General features: G+C 41.0%; 1 protein-coding gene across 1 annotated transcript; it reads left to right on the top strand.

Moving 5' to 3' along the window:
* The first annotated feature begins 372 nt into the window (after positions 1–372).
* Positions 373–19,106, top strand: LAPTM4A (lysosomal protein transmembrane 4 alpha). Its single transcript, XM_003275975.4, has 7 exons — positions 373–665; positions 10,768–10,888; positions 14,172–14,248; positions 14,348–14,470; positions 16,702–16,797; positions 17,347–17,445; positions 18,480–19,106. Exons 1-7 carry the CDS (start codon positions 555–557, stop codon positions 18,552–18,554), a joined length of 702 nt encoding a protein of 233 aa, XP_003276023.1. The 5' UTR covers positions 373–554; the 3' UTR covers positions 18,555–19,106.
* Positions 19,107–19,492: the final 386 nt, after the last annotated feature.

The raw sequence follows: 19,492 nt of genomic DNA, 5'->3' as shown, positions 1-19,492 counted from the left end.
ATTGAGCTGCGCGCAAAGGTCACGTTATCAGCCTGTGACGCTTCCCATCCAGTACGTGGCACACATTGCTCAGAAAAGTCCCTTGTGCCCGCGTTCTGCCATCCGCGCTGTCTCATGTCTCCCTTTTCCCACTAAATGCCTCTTTTCTTGCGGGTCTCATCTCGGGGATAGTGAACTACGGGTCTATACCTACCCCCAACTATCCAAGGCCCAAGAACCAGCCCTTGCCGTCACGTAACAGGCGGAGACTCGCTGAGGCGAGTTGCACTTCTAATTGGGCGTGAGGTCTTGTCAATCCCCAAGTTCTTCCAATCAGAAGTCCGGTCCATACAGCCTTCCGCTCCCCATTGGCCTGTGTGGAGGAAGAGGGGTGGGTAAGCCGAAGTCGCTGCGCTCAGTGCGCAGGCGCGAATAAGCTGGTTGGGGCCCTAGCCGGGGGCGGGCTTGAAGACGCGTCGTTGGGTTTTGGAGGCCGTGAAAGAGCCGTTTGAGTTTGCCTGCGGGTGGAGAACGTTTGTCAGGGGCCCGGCCAAGAAAGAGGCCCGCCTGTTAAGATGGTGTCCATGAGTTTCAAGCGGAACCGCAGTGACCGGTTCTACAGCACCCGGTGCTGCGGCTGTTGCCATGTCCGCACCGGGACTATCATCCTGGGGACCTGGTACATGGTAAGCCGGGCGGGCGTGGCGCGCATGTCCGGGGGGCCTGGGGAGCGGGGCCTGGTGCGGAGGGGGTGGGACTGGAAACGGGGTGTTGGGTGGGGCGGGGACTTGGAGGGGCGCTGCTTTTTAGGGCGCGCCAACTCTGGATGAAGTCCAGGGACTTTGGAAAAGTACCCTTGTTCAGGAATCGGAGTCGGGGGAGCGGGGGGCGGTGGTAAGCATGGGGAGATTGTTCTTTGGCAAGAATTTGAGGAGAAAAGCGGGCTTGGGAGAGCAGAGGCTTTGCAGGCGAAGGGACGAGGGTGCTAGGATTTGGTGGGAATTCCTCTGTTTTGGTTCTTGTATTTCTCCGATCTGAAAGGCAGCACCTCCCTTCCTCCTATTCAGTGCTCCCTGGAATTTTTTCCTCTAATGAAATAATTAGGAGCGGACCTTGATAAATGCAGTCTAGTTTCGACATTGGTCTTCCCGTTGGGAAAGCGAAAGATCCAGCGGTAACCCCGTTGTCCGCGTTTCTTGGACTTTCTTTCAGTGCCTCTCTTGCATCTCCAGAATCGCTTGGGGGCGATAGCTTTTGCCTGAGTTGACGCCTGACCAGCTTTTGTCCTGGTGCAGCCTCCTCCCTGCGCAGTAGGTGCTTTTCGTAGCCGACCGGCTGTTTTTACAGAGACCTTTATTGAGAGCCCTCTCCATCGTGGCCAACTACGCTCGTATCTCCTGGGTTCCAAGATCTGTGTGATTCTGTCCTAACCAAGTTGATACTGTTTTTGCCTGGTGATTCACTAGTAATACGTTTGTGATTTTTCTTTTGTAATTCACCGTTTATAGTATCCATACACATTAAACCTGACTTGTCCATGACTTCCATATATGGGATTCAGTTTAGGTAGTTTTAGGTTATTATGACTTTGCCGAAGCTGTGACAAACTTCCTACATGGTCGACTTGGCCACTTTAATGACTTCGCGAATGTGGTTGTGTGGGTGACGTTGGTGATACTGTGCAGTTTTTGATACTTAAGTGCAAAAGAGGAAGAGAGTTATCCCAGACACAGTCTGTTTTCTCTGTACTTGCTTCTTCTCCCCACTGATTGACTTGAAATCATTAGTAAGCATTTGGACAAACGCCAGATGAGAATCATCTTAAATGAGGCAGATACTGTTTCATGGCCCACCCCCGGGGGACTGCCTGACTCCACAGGACTCCTACCTGCCCTGTTGTTTTTTACAGTCTTGTTTCTGATGTATATTTAAAAAACAACACGAATGTGTAGGTTTGCTTGTGCTGAGTTTATTTTCATGTTTCCTGTACTTTTATATTCAGAAATACCGCCTTATTGCTAGAACTATATCACATTTTCCCTCAGAGACTCTTGCATTCTGTATTTTAACTGATTTGGAATACTAAACATATAGTTAATGACCATCAGCTGCATTATATTTCTAACTTCCTTTTATAGCTTCTCCATTTTGCTGAGGGGCTGGGTCTCATTTCTTTTGTTAGTCCTTAGCTCTGTCTTCTATTTCCCTAAATGAATAATTCAAACCTTGAGGATCCTCAAGCCTGTTACTCAATTCCGTCTTCCTCACCCCCAGAAGATGACTTTCTTTCCTATTTAACTAAGAGAATCCATCGGCCTGGCTCTCTCCTGCAGTCTTAGTCTTCCTGTTTCTTCTCAGATCCTTCCCTCCACTCACAGAACAAAGGATTCCTAACTCCTCAAGAAGAGAATACCACCATTTCTATTTCAGCCATCCGAATGTAATTGGCTGTATTTCTTTTCAGTTTTTCTCAGGCAGATTTTTTGATGCTGTGGGTTCAGCTGGAAAATGAATAGAATAGCAGGATAAAGTGGGAACTACAAACAGGAAACTCAAAATGCAGAGAGAAAAACTTCAGTAGGGGCGTTTATTCTTACAAAGTAGGGAGTGAGGAGTTTACATCTGTTCCCTACTTTAAGCCCTTATTGTGAGAAGGGTTCACGTATCTCTGAAGACCATGCTTTAGTTTCACAATTTTAAAAAGATGCCATAGCTGTTCTTACTTTGCATAGACTTCTCAGATTAGTGTAAAACATTTTATTGTAAACTGCTTAAATCATTTGACCTGTCTTAAATTGATTAAGAGATTTACTGACCACCTGTAGTGTAAAAGGCTTTGGTGGACATACAAAAGGAATAAATCACAGGGGCCGTGTGTCATTTGCCTTCTATTTTCCTATTACCTGCCAAGTGCTAGACTCTCAAATGTTTCTTGTCTAACACAGCATCTGCCCTTAAGATATTTATGGTATCACAAAAAACTTGGAGCACAGATATGAAAAACGTACAGTGATGAGGAGAAGGAGAAGGTGATCAGTAATATCAGATTCTAATCAGAATAAGTACTGGAAAAAGGCCATTGGTTTTGTTTATTATAGTTTTGTTGATGACTTTCAAAAGTGTAGCTTGAATACCATAGCAGTGTAAAGACAGTCTCTGCCAACCTGGGGGGACATGTAACACTTCTGATACAAGACCACCTAAGCCAAAATGTAGTATAATACTTCGAAGCAAAGAGGGCTTGTCCAAGTAGTGCATTTTGTTCTCAGAAGCTGCTTTACTAAGACAAAGAAACAATATGGGGATGAGTGAGTATTAAATGTCACTTCCCTCCCTACATACCTTCTCAAGGTACTCTCTTCCTTGATTCCTGGTGAGGCAATAATTCAGCCTGCATGGGAGAATATTTGTGTTTCTTTTTACGTTACCTGGGACAGACTTCTGAGATGATGATTCCCACTGTGTCATTTGGAACTTGGGGGAGCCCTTCTCCCTCGCTATCAGTGACTGTATCTGATACAGTCTCATTACTTTCTAGCCACGGCTTCTACTGGTCTAGTGTTGTTGTTAACACTATATACTAAAATATTCATTGTATGGTACAAAATAGTGCTGTGGGACATAGAGAAAGCCAGAACCAGTTATTATATGCACCGGAGGTACCAGCCCTGAAGTGTGAGCCTTTGGTATTTTAGATAGAAAAGAAGCATACCTGGTTAAGTAACAGGAAATTTCAGAATGAGCTCATGTTTAAATTCTGGCATTCCTGAAATGGTTTTCTCTATCATTTATTGAAGAATTTGAAGCCAGTTGATTTTAAACAAGTTTCTTATGAAGTATAAACTGAAATGTTTATTGAATAATTGAAAATGGACTTAAAAGTGTGCTGTAGTAGATGTACTTTGTGGTTAATGGTGTGCACTCCAAGACTACATTTCGAGCATTTGTAATAATTTTATCTCTTAGGCTTAATATACGGCTAATTTTTCATGAGTGTCTCAACCATAAACAGTTTGAAGTTCTGTATCTGGGAGAGAAGTAAAAACAGGTTTCCTTAAGCTCTATTCCTTTCCAGCCCTCACCTCTGACTTCAAGTAAGCATAGCTTGTTTATGTTTGTTAGTTTCCTTCCTTAAACTAAGGAAGTTTTGTGCCTCTGCCTTTGCATATATTATTCCTTCTCCCTGAAGTGTTGCTATCCTCCCAAGTCACTTTCTAAAAATTTTATGAAGGAAATTTTCATACATACAAAAGTAGTGAAATAGTGCAAAAACCTCCCACTTATTCATCACCCAGCTTCAACCACTAACAACATTTTGCCAAGTCCAGATAATTTAATGGTTAGCTCACATGTTTTCATGGTAAAACTTTCCTTTTTTTTTTTTTTTCCTTTTTTGAGACAGCGTCTTGCTCTGTTGCCAAGCTGGAGTGCAGTGGTGCGATCTCGGCTCACTGCAACCACCGCCTCCCAGGTTCAAGCGATTCCCCTGCCCCAGCCTCCCAAATAGCTGGGACTACAGGCACCCGCCACCACGCCTGGCTAATTTTTTATATTTTAGTAGAGACGGGGTTTCACCATGTTGGCCAGGATTGTCTCGATCTCCTGACCTCGTGATCCGCCTGCCTTGGCCTCCCAAAGTCCTGGGATTACAGGCGTGAGCTACCGTGCCCAGCCAAGCTTTCTTTACTTCCTAGCCAGAGGGATCTGTTTTTCTCACGGTGCACCTGCAAAAGTTTCTAGATCCTTCTTGTATGTACTTATTAAATAGTACTCAGTACACATTGGTAGGATTGTCCTTTTCTCTTATTTTTCTCTCTACAGCAAGATGTTCTCCTGGAGGGAAGAGGGTGATGTCTTTATAAGGGCAGTGGCTCACACCTGTAATCCCAGCATTTTGGGAGGCCAAGGCAGGTGGATTGCCCAGGAGTTCGAGACCAGCCTGAGCAACATGACGAAACCCCCTCTCTACCCAAAAAAAAAAAAATATATATATATATATAAAATATATATATATATAATACATAAATATATACAAAATATATAAAAATATATATACACACACATACATACATACATACATTAGCGGGGCATGGTGTGGTGGTGCATGCCTGTAGTCTCAGCTACTGGGGAGGCTGAAGTGAGAGGATCACTTGAGCCGGGGAGGCAGAGGTTGCAGTGAGCCTAGATCACCCTAACTGCTCTCCATCCTGGGTGACAGAATGAGACCCTGTCTCAAAATAAAATGTGTGTGGTGGCTAACTTATTAATTAAAACATTTGAGGTGTTCATTACACATTTATTGAATGAATGTCTCCTCCAAAAAATATTGTGAATACTCAGTTGTATCTGCATGTAACAGTAAACAACAACAAAAAACTTTTTTTTTTTTTAATTATACTTTTAAGTTCTAGGATACATGTGCACAACGTGCAGGTTTGTTGCATAGGTATATATATGCCATGTTGGTTTGCTGCACTCATCATTTACATTAGTTATTTCTCCTAATGCTATCCCTCCCCCAGCCCCCCACCCCCCCGACAGGCCCTGGTGTGGGTTGTTATGTTCCCTACCCTGTGTCCAAGTGTTCTCATTGTTCAGTTCCCACCTATGAGTGAGAACATGCGGTGTTTGGTTTTCTGTCCTTGTAATAGTTTGCTGAGAATGATGGTTTCCAGCTTCATCCATGTCCCTGCAAAGGACATGAACTAATCCTTTTTTATGGCTAAAAAATGTTTTAAAGATAGTCAATTTTGATCTTTTATCAGATAACAGGCTTTGCTTAGTTCTGTAGATTGACCCTCCTGTGGGTGCTTTCTCTGCATGGGAAGCCCTTATCTGGATGCCTCCTTAAACCAGACACACTGTTCTAATTATTATCTCAGTAGATACTGGCTCTGGGCAAATTACTGTGGGAAAACTGAAAAATGATTTTTTTTTTTAAAGTCTCCAGAGAATCTTCTGGAATAGGTGTGGCAGTGAAAGAAGAAAACAAAGAATTCCTCTCTTCAGACCCTGTGCTTCCATGGATCTGATACAGTTATTTTGTAACAAGTCAAATCTAACAGATTTCTTGTTGTACACACTTACATAAGATGTAGAAGAAGCTTTCAAAAACAATGCACACCACCTGGTTTGACTGATTAAATTTACAGTACTGTTAACATTGAGTGGTGAATCCACAGCCCATGCTGCTAAAATATTGCTGCATTCTATACCTCTCCATACTGCCAAGTTTAGAAGTTAATAATTTAATCTTTTTGTTTGTTTATTTTGTTTTAAAGAGATGGGGTCTCGCTATGTTGCCTGTGCTGGTGTGCAATGGCACGATTATAGCACACTGTAGCCTTGAACTGGGCTCAAACGATCCTCCCACCTCAGGCACCTGACCAGCTGGGACTACAGGCACACACCACTGTCCCCAGCTTAATCATTCTTTTTAAATTAACTTTTTATTATTTAATTTATTTAAATATTTATTTAAATTAACTTTTTTATTAACTTTCTTTCCTGAATACAGTGAAAGGAAAAAATGAATCAAGAATAAATATTTGTAATAGTTAGTACATAGTTGGATATTTTCAGAGAAATTTTATATTGTAAGACTACAGTTAATTTTATGTATTTTTTGAAAAGCTAAACATGTAATTTAGAAATATCAACTTTAATCAGAGGCAAGTTGCCGGGGCTTACATATGAGCACAAGGTAGGCGTTCATTGGTGAATATCTTTAAGATCAAAGGATGCCAGGAGTGGTGGCTCGTGCCTGTCATCCTAGCACTTTAGGAGGCCAGTGCAGTAGGATCACTTGAGGCCAGAAGTTCAAGACCAGACTGGACAACATAGTGAGGCTCCATCTCTACAAAAAAAAAATTTTTAAGTCACAATGATGGGTTTTCCAGTGTAATACTTTAAGATGTAAGTTGGGGTTCTAATGAAATGATGTGATCTAATGGAATATAATTAACTCAAAGAAGATTTGGAAAAAGCTTTTAATGAAGTATCGTTGAAATTTATTTCACCATTTCTTGGTCCTTTTGATTAGCCCTACGATTTATTTTGTTTAATATTTAGTGGTATGACCCACAGTGAAATGCAACTTGAAGTGTCTCTGGTACTAAAAGAAGATATTAGTGGATAAGCGTGTGATTTATCCATGGAAGAGAAGAAAAGTGAAGAGTTTTTTGTTTTGTTTTTTAAGAGACAGACTTAGTATTGTTGCCCAGGCTGGTCTCTAGAGCTCAGGTGATCCTTCCCACCTCAGCCTCCCAAGTAGCTGGGACTATAGGTGTGAGATTTTTAGAAATCCTTCATGTGATAAAAATACTTAAGAAAGGAAAATAGAACTCCTAAATATTTTTGGCATGTCATTTCCTTCATTTAGTAATTGGGTTTGCATGCTTTTCTTGACAAAGGAATTTCTGTACCACAGAGAGCTTTTTCACTGAGACTATACTGTGTTTAGCAAAGAAGAGTTTGCCTAATTGGTTTCAAACTGATTTCCATACACAGAACGTATAACGTTTTAGTAGATATATCTGATTGTTCAGTAATTAATTCACCTAGTTGTATTAGCTCATACTCATACACCACACATGCTGGCCAAAACCCATTGCAGCAAATGTGGGCAACAAAAAACATCAGCCTTCAACTGGGGAGAGCCACCTTGCAAAAGTGATTGTTCCTGGTAAGTCCTCTCAAGAATTGAAAGATATCATGCCTTGCCTCTGAACAATGCAAGGAAAGAGGCATGCTGCTGAACATAGAGAGTAAAGTCTAAACATTTTATAGCCTTAGATAATGGTTTCTTTGGGAAAGACCTTAAAATAGGAGTTACTGGGGAATGTTTATTAATAATCACGTAGTGCTGAGAAGGAGGATGTCTTAAAAACCAGACTTGTGTCCTGATTCTCCCATCTGTCAGCTCAGCAAGCTTAACACAAGTTATATAGCTTTACTGAATCTTAGTTTCCCCATCTACACATAGGCTTTGGTAATATTTGCTTCACAGGTTGTGAGGAATAAGTGAAGTAATATACGTAAATACACATGTCATAAAGCATATCCTCAATAAATGTTGGTTGATTCCAAATTTTATATTGTGACATTGTTTAGATCACCTACCCTAAAATAAAACTTGATTTGCTTATCTAGCGGATGTTAGTGAAATGACCTCAGCTGATAAAAGGAAAATGCATTTCCTGTGTGTTTATCATTCAAGGTGAAACAGGAGAGAAGTATATAATAGTTTGTTTAAAATACTATTGATAGCTGGCCGACACAGTGGCTCACAGCTGTAATCCCGGCACTTTGGGAAGCCAAGACTGGCGGATCACTTGAGGTCAGGAGTTTGAGACCAGCCTGGCCAACATGGTGAAACCCCACCTCTACTAAAAATACAAAAATTAGCCAGGCTTGATGGTGCATGCCTGTAGTCCCAGCTACTCGGGAGGCTGAGGTGTGAGAATCGCCTGAACTCAAGAGGTGGAAGCTGCAGTGAGCCGAGATCGTGCCACTGCACTCCAGCCTGGGTGACACAGCGAGGCTTGGTCTCAAAAAAAAAAAAAGTCCCAGCTACTTGGGAGGCTGAGGTGTGAGAATTACTCGAACCCAAGAGGTGGGAGCTGCAGTGAGCCGAGATTGCACCGCTGTACTCCAGCCTGGGCGACAGAGCAAGGCTCAGTCTCAAAAAGAAAAAAAGTCCCAGCTACCCGGGGGGCTGAGGCAGGAGAATCGCTTGAACCCAGGAGGTGGAGGCTGCATTGAGCCGAGATTGCGCTACTGCACTCCAGCCTGGGTAACAGAGCGAGACTCCATCTCAAAAACTAAATAAATAAAAATAAAATACTACTGATAGGAACTTAACCCTTGAAAATTCCAGATGTTCACATTTTCACAAAGGGAAGGAGGGAAAATTCTGTGAACTTTACTATGCAAGGTAAGGAAGCCTAACTCCAATCCTACGTGAGATTTCTGTCTTGAGTCATTAACAATACTCTTTCTGAGTACTTAAATGCAGTGAAGCCTCCTGGGATACCGCAGGGATTGGCCAACAACTGTAGGCACAACTCATTTCCTTTTAAAATGGATTTACAACCCTGGGAGACTAGGAAAATTCACCAGATATTATGATGGGATTTCAGCAGGATGTTCCTCTGAATAGCTGAACAATTTTATTCAGAAGTTGCTGGTTAATGGGAAGGGGCAGCCTCTGGCAGCTTTGTCCTCAGCTCTATTCTCTTTTGTTAGTAACTTAGATGGAAATACTGATTACATACTGATCCTAAATTCAGGAAGTTGAGACAGGTAGTAAATCTGTAGTGTGTCAGAATTCACATCCAGAAAATCTTCATAGGCAAGAATGTAATAAGATGAAACTCAATTACAGGTATATTAAGGCCTATGCTTAGGCCTCTGAATCCAACTGTACAGGTACAGGTAGTAGCTTAGCACAATCAAGTGTGAAAAAGAACTTGTGTTTTAGGGAGTTACTCTCATGTGATATTCAGAAAATTTATAAAGCCAATGCAGGCTGGGTGCGGTGGCTCATGTCTGTAATCCCAGCATGTTGGGAGGCTAAAGCAGGAGGATCACTTGAGGCCAAGAGTTCAAGACCAGCCTAGGCAATTTGGTGAGACCTTGTTTCTAACAAAAACAAAAAACCTCAGTACAACTTCAGGTTGCATTAATTGAAATTCGTTAGCCAGAATATGAGAACTGAGATCCCATTGTGTTCTGACCAGGGTGACTTTACCTCATTTTAATATATGTCTGTCAAACTGGAGCGTGTGTAAAGAGGAAAACAAGGGAAATAGGTAGCTAGGAAACATGCTAGTCAGAGGAATGGCTTAAAGATCTGCATATCTATTCTAGAGAACACAGTATTTGGAGGCTGTTTTCAGGTATTGGAGCACTTATTTAGAAGGGAGAGCACATTATCTCAAAAGGTAGATTTAAGGCCGGGTGTGGTGGCTCATGCCTGTAATACCAACACTTTGGGAGGCTAGGGCTGGGTGTATCACTTGAGGTCAGGAATTAGAGACCAGCCTGGCCAACATAGTGAAACCCCGTCTCTACTAAAAATACAAAAATCACCCACGTATGGTGGTGGGCACCTGTAATCCCAGCCACCAGGTGGCTGAGGTAGGAGGATCACATGAGCCTAGGAAGGGGAGGCTGAGATTGCACCACTGCACTCCAACCTGGGCAACAGAGTGAGACTCCATATCTCTCTCTCTCTCTCTGACACACACACACACACACACACACACACACACACACACAAAAGTAAGACTAGTAGATGAGTTGTGACTTTCAGTATCTTGGTAATTCTCTTAAGCATTTGAGTCTAGCTCAAGAGGAAATAGTTCTCTGTCACCGGATGAGATGCTGTGGAGGGGTTTTGGGCATCTGATGAATAAATATAACAGATGAACAGTAACTTCTTCAAACCCAAAAATCCTAAGATTGGTATATGAATAAATAGGTAGCTTCGAACATGAACCATTTGTAATGATTCTTTAGTTTTAATTTTATTCTGGTGTATTGATTAAGCATCTTATCTCTGAAATGGTTAATATTATACTTTATAAAATATTTATTTTTAAATTATTCTCATAGTGGTAATTGTGTATTGTTTTATCTCACAGGTAGTCTCCCACTATTCCCACTATTTTATAACTTTGTTACTTCAAGTAAGACAATCTTAAATATGAGAGGACATCTAGACATTGTGCTCAGATTGTGTGGTGATGGTAATTAATGTAACTGATAGAATGTTATCTTTTCCAGGTAGTAAACCTATTGATGGCAATTTTGCTGACTGTGGAAGTGACTCATCCAAACTCCATGCCAGCTGTCAACATTCAGTATGAAGTCATCGGTAATTACTATTCGTCTGAGAGAATGGCTGGTATGTGTTTAATTGAAAAAAAAAAAATCTCCCCTGCTAATTTTTATATACAGTCCTGTGTTGTTTAATGATGGGGACACATTCTGAGAAATGTCACTGGGTGATATTGTTGTGTGAACATCATAGGGTGTACTTAAACAAACCTAGATAGCATAGCCTACTATACGCCTAGGCTGTGTGGTAGAGGCTCCTAGGCTAAAACCTGTACAGCAGGTTACTGTACCAAATACTGTAGGCAGTTGTCATACAGTGGCAAATAAGTGTGTATCTAAAGATAGAAAAACATAGTAATACTGTAAATACACTATTACAGTGTTATGGAACCATCATAATATATGCAGTCCATTGTTGACCAAAATGTTGGCACATGTCTCTCTCTCTCCACACACACTAGTTATTTAGAGGATTGATTAGATTATGCTTAAGTTACATTTCAGAAAGTTAAAATGGTTACATAATAAGGGTAACAAGTTAAATTATATTTGTCATTCTTGCTGAGGCAGGAAAGTATTTTGATGGATTTTTCAGAGATATTCAGTGAGGATTACAATAGAGCATTTCTAGCCAGAAAATGTAATGGACTATTAGGTTTTTCAGAAATGTGTAAAATGTACCTTGAAATCAGAATAAGCATGCAGGCTTCATAAGACTTTTTTTTTTAATGTAGCTACTAATAGAAAGGAGAAGAAAATTGCTATGGTTATAATATATGTGTCCCTCCAAAATTCACATGTTGGAGCTTAACCTCCAAGGTGATGATATTAAGAGGTAGGACCCTTGGGTGGTGATTAGGCCATGAGGGCTTTACCCTCATGAATGGGATAAGCGCCTTTCTTTTTTTTGAGACAGAGTTTTGCTCTTGTTGCCCAGGCTGGAGTGCAATGGTGCGATCTCGGCTCACTGCAACCTCTGCCTGCTGGGTTCAAGCGATTCTCCTGCCTCAGCCTCCTGAGTAGCTGGGATTACAGATGCGTGCCACCACACCCGGCTAATTTTTTGTATTTTTAGTATTTTCTCCATGTTGGTCAGGTTGGTCTCGAACTCCCGACCTCAGGTGATCCACCCACCTCAGCCTCCCAAAGTGCTGGGATTACAGGCGTGAGCCACAGCGCCCAGCCAGCGCCCTTCATTTTTAAAATCACATTTATATTATTTATTTGTTTAAAAAAAGTTTTTTAGAGAAAAGGTCTTACTTTATTGTCCCAACTGGAGTGCAGTGGTACAGTAATAGCTCACTGTAACCCAGAATTCCTGAGCTCAAGTGATCCTCCCACCTCAGCTGCCTGAGTAGCTAAATTTTTGTGGAGATCAGATCTCCCTGTCTTTACCAGGCTGGTCTTGAGCTCCCGGCTTCAAGTGACCCTCCCACCTCAGCCTCCCAAAGTGCTGAGATTACAGGCGTGAGCCACTGTGCCCAGCCCATAGCAGACTCTTGAAAGCCAATTATTTGAATGACAAATTTTGCTTTCAAGTTTGGTAATACCCGTTTAATTTCATATTTTGTTTTTACCTGAATTCTTCTAAGTGGAAGTTTGCATGTTGTAGCAGGGAAGTCCTTTAAATTCTTAACATTTATCAATCCTGTATCCTCTAAGAAAAAAGTAAAGAGGACTATTCCTAGTTTAGTGCCTAATATTGATGATGTTTTACTGCCCAGTGATAAGATTATATATACATGCTGCGCATGGTGGCTCATGCCTGTAATCCCATCACTTTGGGAGGCCGAGGCAGGTGAATCACTTGAAGTCAGGAGTTTGAGACTAGCCTGGCTAACATGGTGAAATCCTGTCTCTATTAAAAATACAAAAATTAGCTGGGCGTGGTGGCGCAGGCCTGCAATCCTAGCTACTCTGGAGGCTGAGGCAAGAGAATCGCATGAACCTGGGAGGCATAGGTTGCAGTGAGCTGAGATTGTGCCACTGCACTCCAGCCTGGGTGACAAAGTGAGATTGTCTCAAAGAAAAAAAAAAAGGTTATATATACACTTACCCAATAGGGAATATTCAGCAGCTGTTCTAGTCATTCATCATTATTAGTGCCCTCAGTATTTTTTTTCTTTTTTCATTTTTAAAACATCTTTTGTGCATACGGGGTCTTGCTCTATTGCCCACGTTGGTCTTGAACTCCTGACCTCAAGTGATTTTCACACCTTAGTCTGTCAGAGTACTGAGATTACAGGTGTGGGTTGCCATGCCTATCCCCCCCCCAGTTTCTTAATCTCTGCCCAGACGGATCACCTGATGTTGGGAGTTTAGACCAGCCTGGCCAACATGGTGAAACCTCGTCTCTACTGGAAGTACAGAAATTAGCTGGATGTGGTGGTGCTTGCCTATAATTCCAGCTACTTGGGAGGCTGAGGCAAGAGAATCGGATGAACCTGGGAGGCAGAGGTTGCAGTGAGCCAAGATTGCGCCACTGCACTCTAGCCTGGGCAACAGAGCAAGACTCTGTCTCAGGGGAAAAAAAAAAAAAAAAAACAAAACTGTCCAGAGTCACAGAATCAACTACAGATTTGTGTTAAGAAACTCAGTAAGTCAGGCACGGTTTGAATTGCTTGAGATTACTTGGCTGTTTTGTGAAAAAATTAGTGAACATGGATTAATGGAGAGTTGGAACAACCTGAGGAAGAGTTGAGGAACAAAGAAGAAAGTAGTGTGTGTTAACATAGATACTAGGGTGCAGGAAGCAATGAATTTTAGTGTTTGGGAGGTTGGGTGGGGAGGCAAGGTTAATGGCGGAATTTGAATTTCAGGTTATATTTATCTAGAGCAAGAGGTAATGTATGTAGCATTCTGAGTTTAATACATCTGTCTTTTAAGCAATTGCAGCCATTCCAGCTAAACCCTACTCATAAGACCCATCTTGTGTCATTTCTTCGTATTTTTTCCTGATGCTTCAGGCAAAGCAAATTGTTTCTGCCTCTGTTGTAGCACTTGACACATTGGAGTATAATGATCTGTTTGCACATCTTCAGATTCCTGGGCTCGTAAGGGCACAGGGACCTGTTTCTCTAGCAGAGAATGTGGTTCATGTGCCATCCTAAACCCATGTCAGTGAGTTGTTGTAGCGATTTAACAAATAAGTGCTTTGTGTGAACGTCTCAAGGTTCATTACTTCATGCTGAGACTTTGATTTTTTTTTTTTTTACCCTCTTGGCCTTAGATCTTTTTATAGCCAATTTTGAAAATATTTAAATTTAATAATTTAAAGCTAGCTTTAAGTGAAGTTTTGTTCTTTTTGTTGTGTAAGTAGCTTAATTAGATTTTTGTTTTTGTTTTCTTAGATAATGCCTGTGTTCTTTTTGCCGTCTCTGTTCTTATGTTTATAATCAGTTCAATGCTGGTTTATGGAGCAATTTCTGTAAGTATACTGTATTTTCAGCTTTTAGAGTTTGACCTTAGGGGAGCTTAGTAATTTCCTATATGTAATACAATGTTACGGTTGTTATTTTTTCTCCAGTATCAAGTGGGTTGGCTGATTCCATTCTTCTGTTACCGGCTTTTTGACTTCGTCCTCAGTTGCCTGGTTGCTATTAGTTCTCTCACCTATTTGCCAAGAATCAAAGAATATCTGGACCAATTAGTAAGTGTGTATGCTCATTAAACTTATTTTTTTCCATTTTGAGTAAAATGTTTACATTTAAATTCTGAATCAGCCTTAGGCATTATTTTTAACTACTCCACTTGCTTTTGAAAGTGTCTTAAAATAATTATTTCTGCTCTCTTAGCTACTGTGACAAAACTGGCAAGATGAAAATAGAGTAATTTCTTACCATACATTTGGATAATTCAGTATTAAGAGTTCCTAGAAATGGATATTATGGAACTAGTAGTTCAGCTTTTGTTTTTGAGCATCCAAAGGTACAGTAATTTGACTGTGTATGGCACTCTTTAAGTGACTAGCTTTTTGTCTTTACAGACATCTGTAGCAAGTATTCCAGTGCCTACTATGTTTTTAGCCCTTTGCTAGGCACTGTTGATGAATGGTGTGGATATAAAGATAACTGCCTCATCTTTAGTGAGCAAACTGTAATATTTGGGGAGTCAAGATACATGAAGATGTTACCTGCGATAAGCGGGAGCTGTCACAGCAGCAGCAAATAAGGAACTTCGATTAATGTCATATGGAGCGGGGCAGGGAAACTCTGAGCTGAGTGGCCAAGGAGGGCTTCATGGAGGTGGTCAGAAGGAGATATGGGATCTAGGTAGATGAAATTGGCAGGAGTATCCTCAGTTCATTTCCAAAGTGCTGTCTTTCAGAACTTTTCTTCCCACTACCAGATTTCCTGCCTAGCCCATTTTCCACACCACCAAATTCGTCATTCATTTATTCAGAAAACATTTGCTGGTTGCTCTTACGTGCAAGGCACTCTGCTAGGTCATAGAGATGCATCAGTGGAGCTTACTTCCTGGTGAAGGAATCAGGAAGTTGACAGTTACTGATACACCATTGTAGGTTACTATGGGAGTGGATATCACATGGGTACTAAACCTGGGCTGGGAAGTGAGATTTGAATTGTACTCAGGAGTTTGAACAGGAATTAAGATAAAGTATAGAAGACAATGTTCCAGATAAAAGAGAGACCTTGAGGCAAGAAGCTGCATAGTGAGGGCACTAGAAGCTGGCCATGGTGGCTGGCACACGGAGGGTAGGGAAGGCTGGAGAGAGGTGGCCAGGGGCAGGGCCTGTTGGCCTGGTCAGTCACGGTCAGCGGCTTCTTCTGTGTGGCTCTCTGCTCATGTCATCTCCCGGGGGGAGAAATTTCAAGTGTTGCCTCCCTGCCTTCTGAATAAAATCCTTAGCATAGCATTCCCTCATGAGCTCCAACTTCTGTGTTTTTCTTTTTGTTTATAGATGAAGATCAAAAAAACAGCTTTTTTCCCAAGGAGACAACCTGGCTAGGGTTTGGGGAGTAGTGGGTTCTTTAAAAATTTTTTCTATTTTTTTCAGTCCTTTGGGATTTCTGTTTATGTTGCTTTTTAAATGAAAATGTAATTAGGCCTTCGTGTTGACATTTCCATTAAAAACAAGCATAACTTAAAAAAATTAAATTAGCTTTATAGAAAAGAATATAAAAATTTATTATTCCTTTTACAGACCCTGGTGTTTTCTCTCCTCTGTTTTGTTCACTTAGTGCCTCAGACTGGAAGGTATTTCCTGTGTTGGTTAGCTTTTAAATCTGAAATTCTTTTATAACACCTTTCTCCCTGAACTTAGCTCATTGCCTTGTACACAGGGCTGAATAAGTATTTAAATGAATATAGCTGATGCTTTTCAGTAGAACAGAGTATGTCTGCAGTAGAACTTATGTCTTGCCTGGCATTGTAACCGGTGGATGTATTTTTGCCCCTGTCTGATGAGAGTTGAGACAAACGATTGACATTTAGAAAAATGATTTTCCCCTTGTAGCATTAAAATGGCCCAGTTTATCTGTAGAACTTACATAGACCTGAGCATCTCCTGAGTTAATGACGCAAGTGACACAGGGACAGATCTCCAGTGCCACATAGGCGATAGTGTTGTTCCAAAGGCCAGAAGGAAAATAGTGAAAAGTAAACAGAAAACGAGCTAAATTTAGACTTTTCGGAGCGTTGTGGGTTATCAAACAAATGTACTCTAAGTGATTGTTAGCATGCATTAATGGTGATAAGGCTTAAAATTTAAAAGCACTTTGAATTAAATTCTGCTTATACATTTTTATTAAAATACCACTTTTGACTCTGGTGCCTTTGTATTCTTCAGATGCTCTTCAGGTTATCAGCAAGTGCTAGTGTGATGGCTGACTTGTAAATGTGTGTGTGTTTTTTTAATAGCCTGATTTTCCCTACAAAGATGACCTCCTGGCCTTGGACTCCAGCTGCCTCCTGTTCATTGTTCTTGTGTTCTTTGCCTTATTCATCATTTTTAAGGTACGTTGCTGACAAATCTTTAGGGGTGACTGAGATTGACACTGTGAATCTAAACCTTTTTGCTGCCTTTCACCTTACAAGTCACAGGAGATTGAGGATTTGTGGGGACACTGTTTATTCTGGCACACGAGCAGAGATAGCTTCTAGGGAATGGTTTCTGTTGTGTTTCCAAGGAATGGTTGTAACTGTCAGGATCCTTCTCTAAGTGAAAGGACCTACTTTTTATGTTTTTGAAAAGGGGTTCATGATTTGTATTGAAAATCTGTTAAAATTCCCAAGGTTCAGAAACCCAGAATTTCTTCTGCAGCGCAGTGGGTTGACCTGAATTGAAACTCCATCTCTGGTTTCTCTCTGAAATGTTGGCGATGAAACTCATGACACTTAAATGAGAGCAAGTAGGGAAAGGGCCTGCCTGTGCTGGGTCCACACAGAGTTCAGCTCCCTTCTACACAGAGGACGTGTGGGGAAAGCATTCAAAGTCACCGGCATTTTAGAGCAGGTAGTCTGTTGAGTTTCTAGCAGATGTCAACTTTGTTTTTATTCTTCCAGGCTTATCTAATTAACTGTGTTTGGAACTGCTATAAATACATCAACAACCGAAATGTGCCGGAGATTGCTGTGTACCCTGCCTTTGAAGCACCTCCTCAGGTTAGCTACTGTTGGATAGAGTAAAAGGTCACCCGTCACTATTGACTGTTCCAAGAGAAGAACCTGGAGCTTGACTTTCTCTTCCATGCTGTAACCTATGGTTTGGGCATGAACCCTGGGTACTTTTATGAACAGCTTACAATCCACAGGATTCAACATTTTCCACTTGGAATCCTGAGTACATGGGTCGCTTGTCTCATCCAGTTTGGCTGTTAGGTTTACTCATTAGAGGTCCTCATTAGTGTCATGTTTGTAGGGGAGACAAGACAGGAAACAGCTGTGTTAGGCTCATGTAGCCTGGGGCTTCTAAGGATGGGGAGTTCCATTGACTGAAACTTGTGTTGTTTTCAGAAAACATCCATATGATCCAAAGGGGGAGCTGACCTGTCTGGGGAGATGAATACAGTGGTTTCATGGGTCTTTTGGGGAAGCCTACCTTTCACAGCCCTCTAATTGCTGCTATACTACCTTCCCAGGTTTTCAGCATATAAAATATATGTGGCCCATCTAGGGCCAGGCTTTCACACTTGGAGTCACTTAGATTGGAATGCCACTCCTCCACTGCGTAGGTGTGCCTGTTACCCTCGAAGACATAAGTTCATGATCTTCTGAGTACAAACTGATTCTGATGAAAGTCAGGATCCAGGAGCTAGCATCTTATTGGGGGTTTCCTGTTGCATGGTTTAACCCAACTCCTTAACACCTGAAGTGTAATTGGCACTGGCACTTTATCAGTCACACTGGAACGAGGGCAGAGCAGTGGCACCCACTGCCTGCCTGTCTAGCAATCCTTGTCCAGAAGCAGAACTCTCTCTCCCCCGCTCCCTCTCTCCACCCTCCCCATCGCTAGCAATCTTGGTAAAATTCCAGGTTATTCAGGCATCTACTTGGGAACATCTTAGCTAACAGTTTCTTCAGCTCTTCTTTATGGTTTTATATAACCCTATTTAGGGCATAAAGTCTGAAAGCTGAATTATCTCACAAAGGATTTTAAAGGAGAATTAAATCTGATGCAATTTTTTTTCTCTCTTTAGTACGTTTTGCCAACCTATGAAATGGCTGTGAAAATGCCTGAAAAAGAACCACCACCTCCTTACTTACCTGCCTGAAGAAATTCTGCCTTTGACAATAAATCCTATACCAGCTTTTTGTCTTGTTTATTTTACAGAATGCTGCAATTCAGGGCTCTTCAAACTTGTTTGATATAAAATATGTTGTCTTTTGTTTAAGCATTTATTTTCAAACACTAAGGAGCTTTTTGACATCTATTAAACGTCTTTTTGTTTTTTTGTTAAGTCTTTTACATTTTAATAGTTTTTGAAGACAATCTAGGTTAAGCAAGAGCAAAGTGCCATTGTTTGCCTTTAATTGGGGGGTGGGAAGGGAAAGAGGGTACTTGCCACATAGTTTCCTTTTTAACTGCACTTTCTTTATATAATAGTTTGCATTTTGTTACTTGCCACCCTGAGTACTTTCGGGAAGACTGACTTAAAATATTCAGGGTGAATAAGTAGTTGGGTATAAGATCTGAATTTTTCATCTGTGGAAACAAGAAAAATATTTGACATTTTGACTGTGGAAGATGATGGTTGCATGTTTCTAATTTGTGTATGTTTCCATTTTTGTGATAAGATGATTTAATAAATCTCTTTAAATACTTAGGGTTGTCATTTTTTTAATCTGTTACTTTTTTTTAAGATAAACCCTGACATTTTCCATTACAGTGTATTCAGAGTGCCAGTGTTTTTTTTTTTTAACTTTGAGAATACAGTTGGCCCTTCATATCCATGGGTTCTGTATCCATGGAGTTAATCGACTGGGGATTGAAAATATTTGGGGTGAAAAATGGATAGTTGTATCTGTACTGAACATGTACAGACTTTTTATTCTTGTCATTGTTCTCTAAAAAATACACTATAACAATTTATGTAGCATTCACATTATATTAGGTATTATAAGTAATCTAGAGATCATTTTAAATATATGGGAGGATATGCATGGGTCATATGCAAATACTATACCATTTTATTATAAGGGACTTGAGCAA

The sequence above is a fragment of the Nomascus leucogenys genome, chromosome 19 (genome assembly GCF_006542625.1).
Source record: "Nomascus leucogenys isolate Asia chromosome 19, Asia_NLE_v1, whole genome shotgun sequence".
In the NCBI taxonomy this organism is placed as follows: domain Eukaryota; kingdom Metazoa; phylum Chordata; class Mammalia; order Primates; family Hylobatidae; genus Nomascus; species Nomascus leucogenys.
The sequence above is the reverse complement of the archived record's forward strand: the minus strand, read 5'-3'. Positions and strand labels throughout refer to the sequence as shown.

Coding starts and splice junctions, on each gene's coding strand:
- LAPTM4A (XM_003275975.4), top strand. CDS start 555: ATGGTGTCCATGAGTTTCAAGCGGAACCGCAGTGACCGGTTCTACAGC. Junction 14,471..16,701: donor AAGAATATCTGGACCAATTA/GTAAGTGTGTAT, acceptor TTTTTTTAATAG/CCTGATTTTCCCTACAAAGA. Junction 17,446..18,479: donor CCTTTGAAGCACCTCCTCAG/GTTAGCTACTGT, acceptor TTCTCTCTTTAG/TACGTTTTGCCAACCTATGA.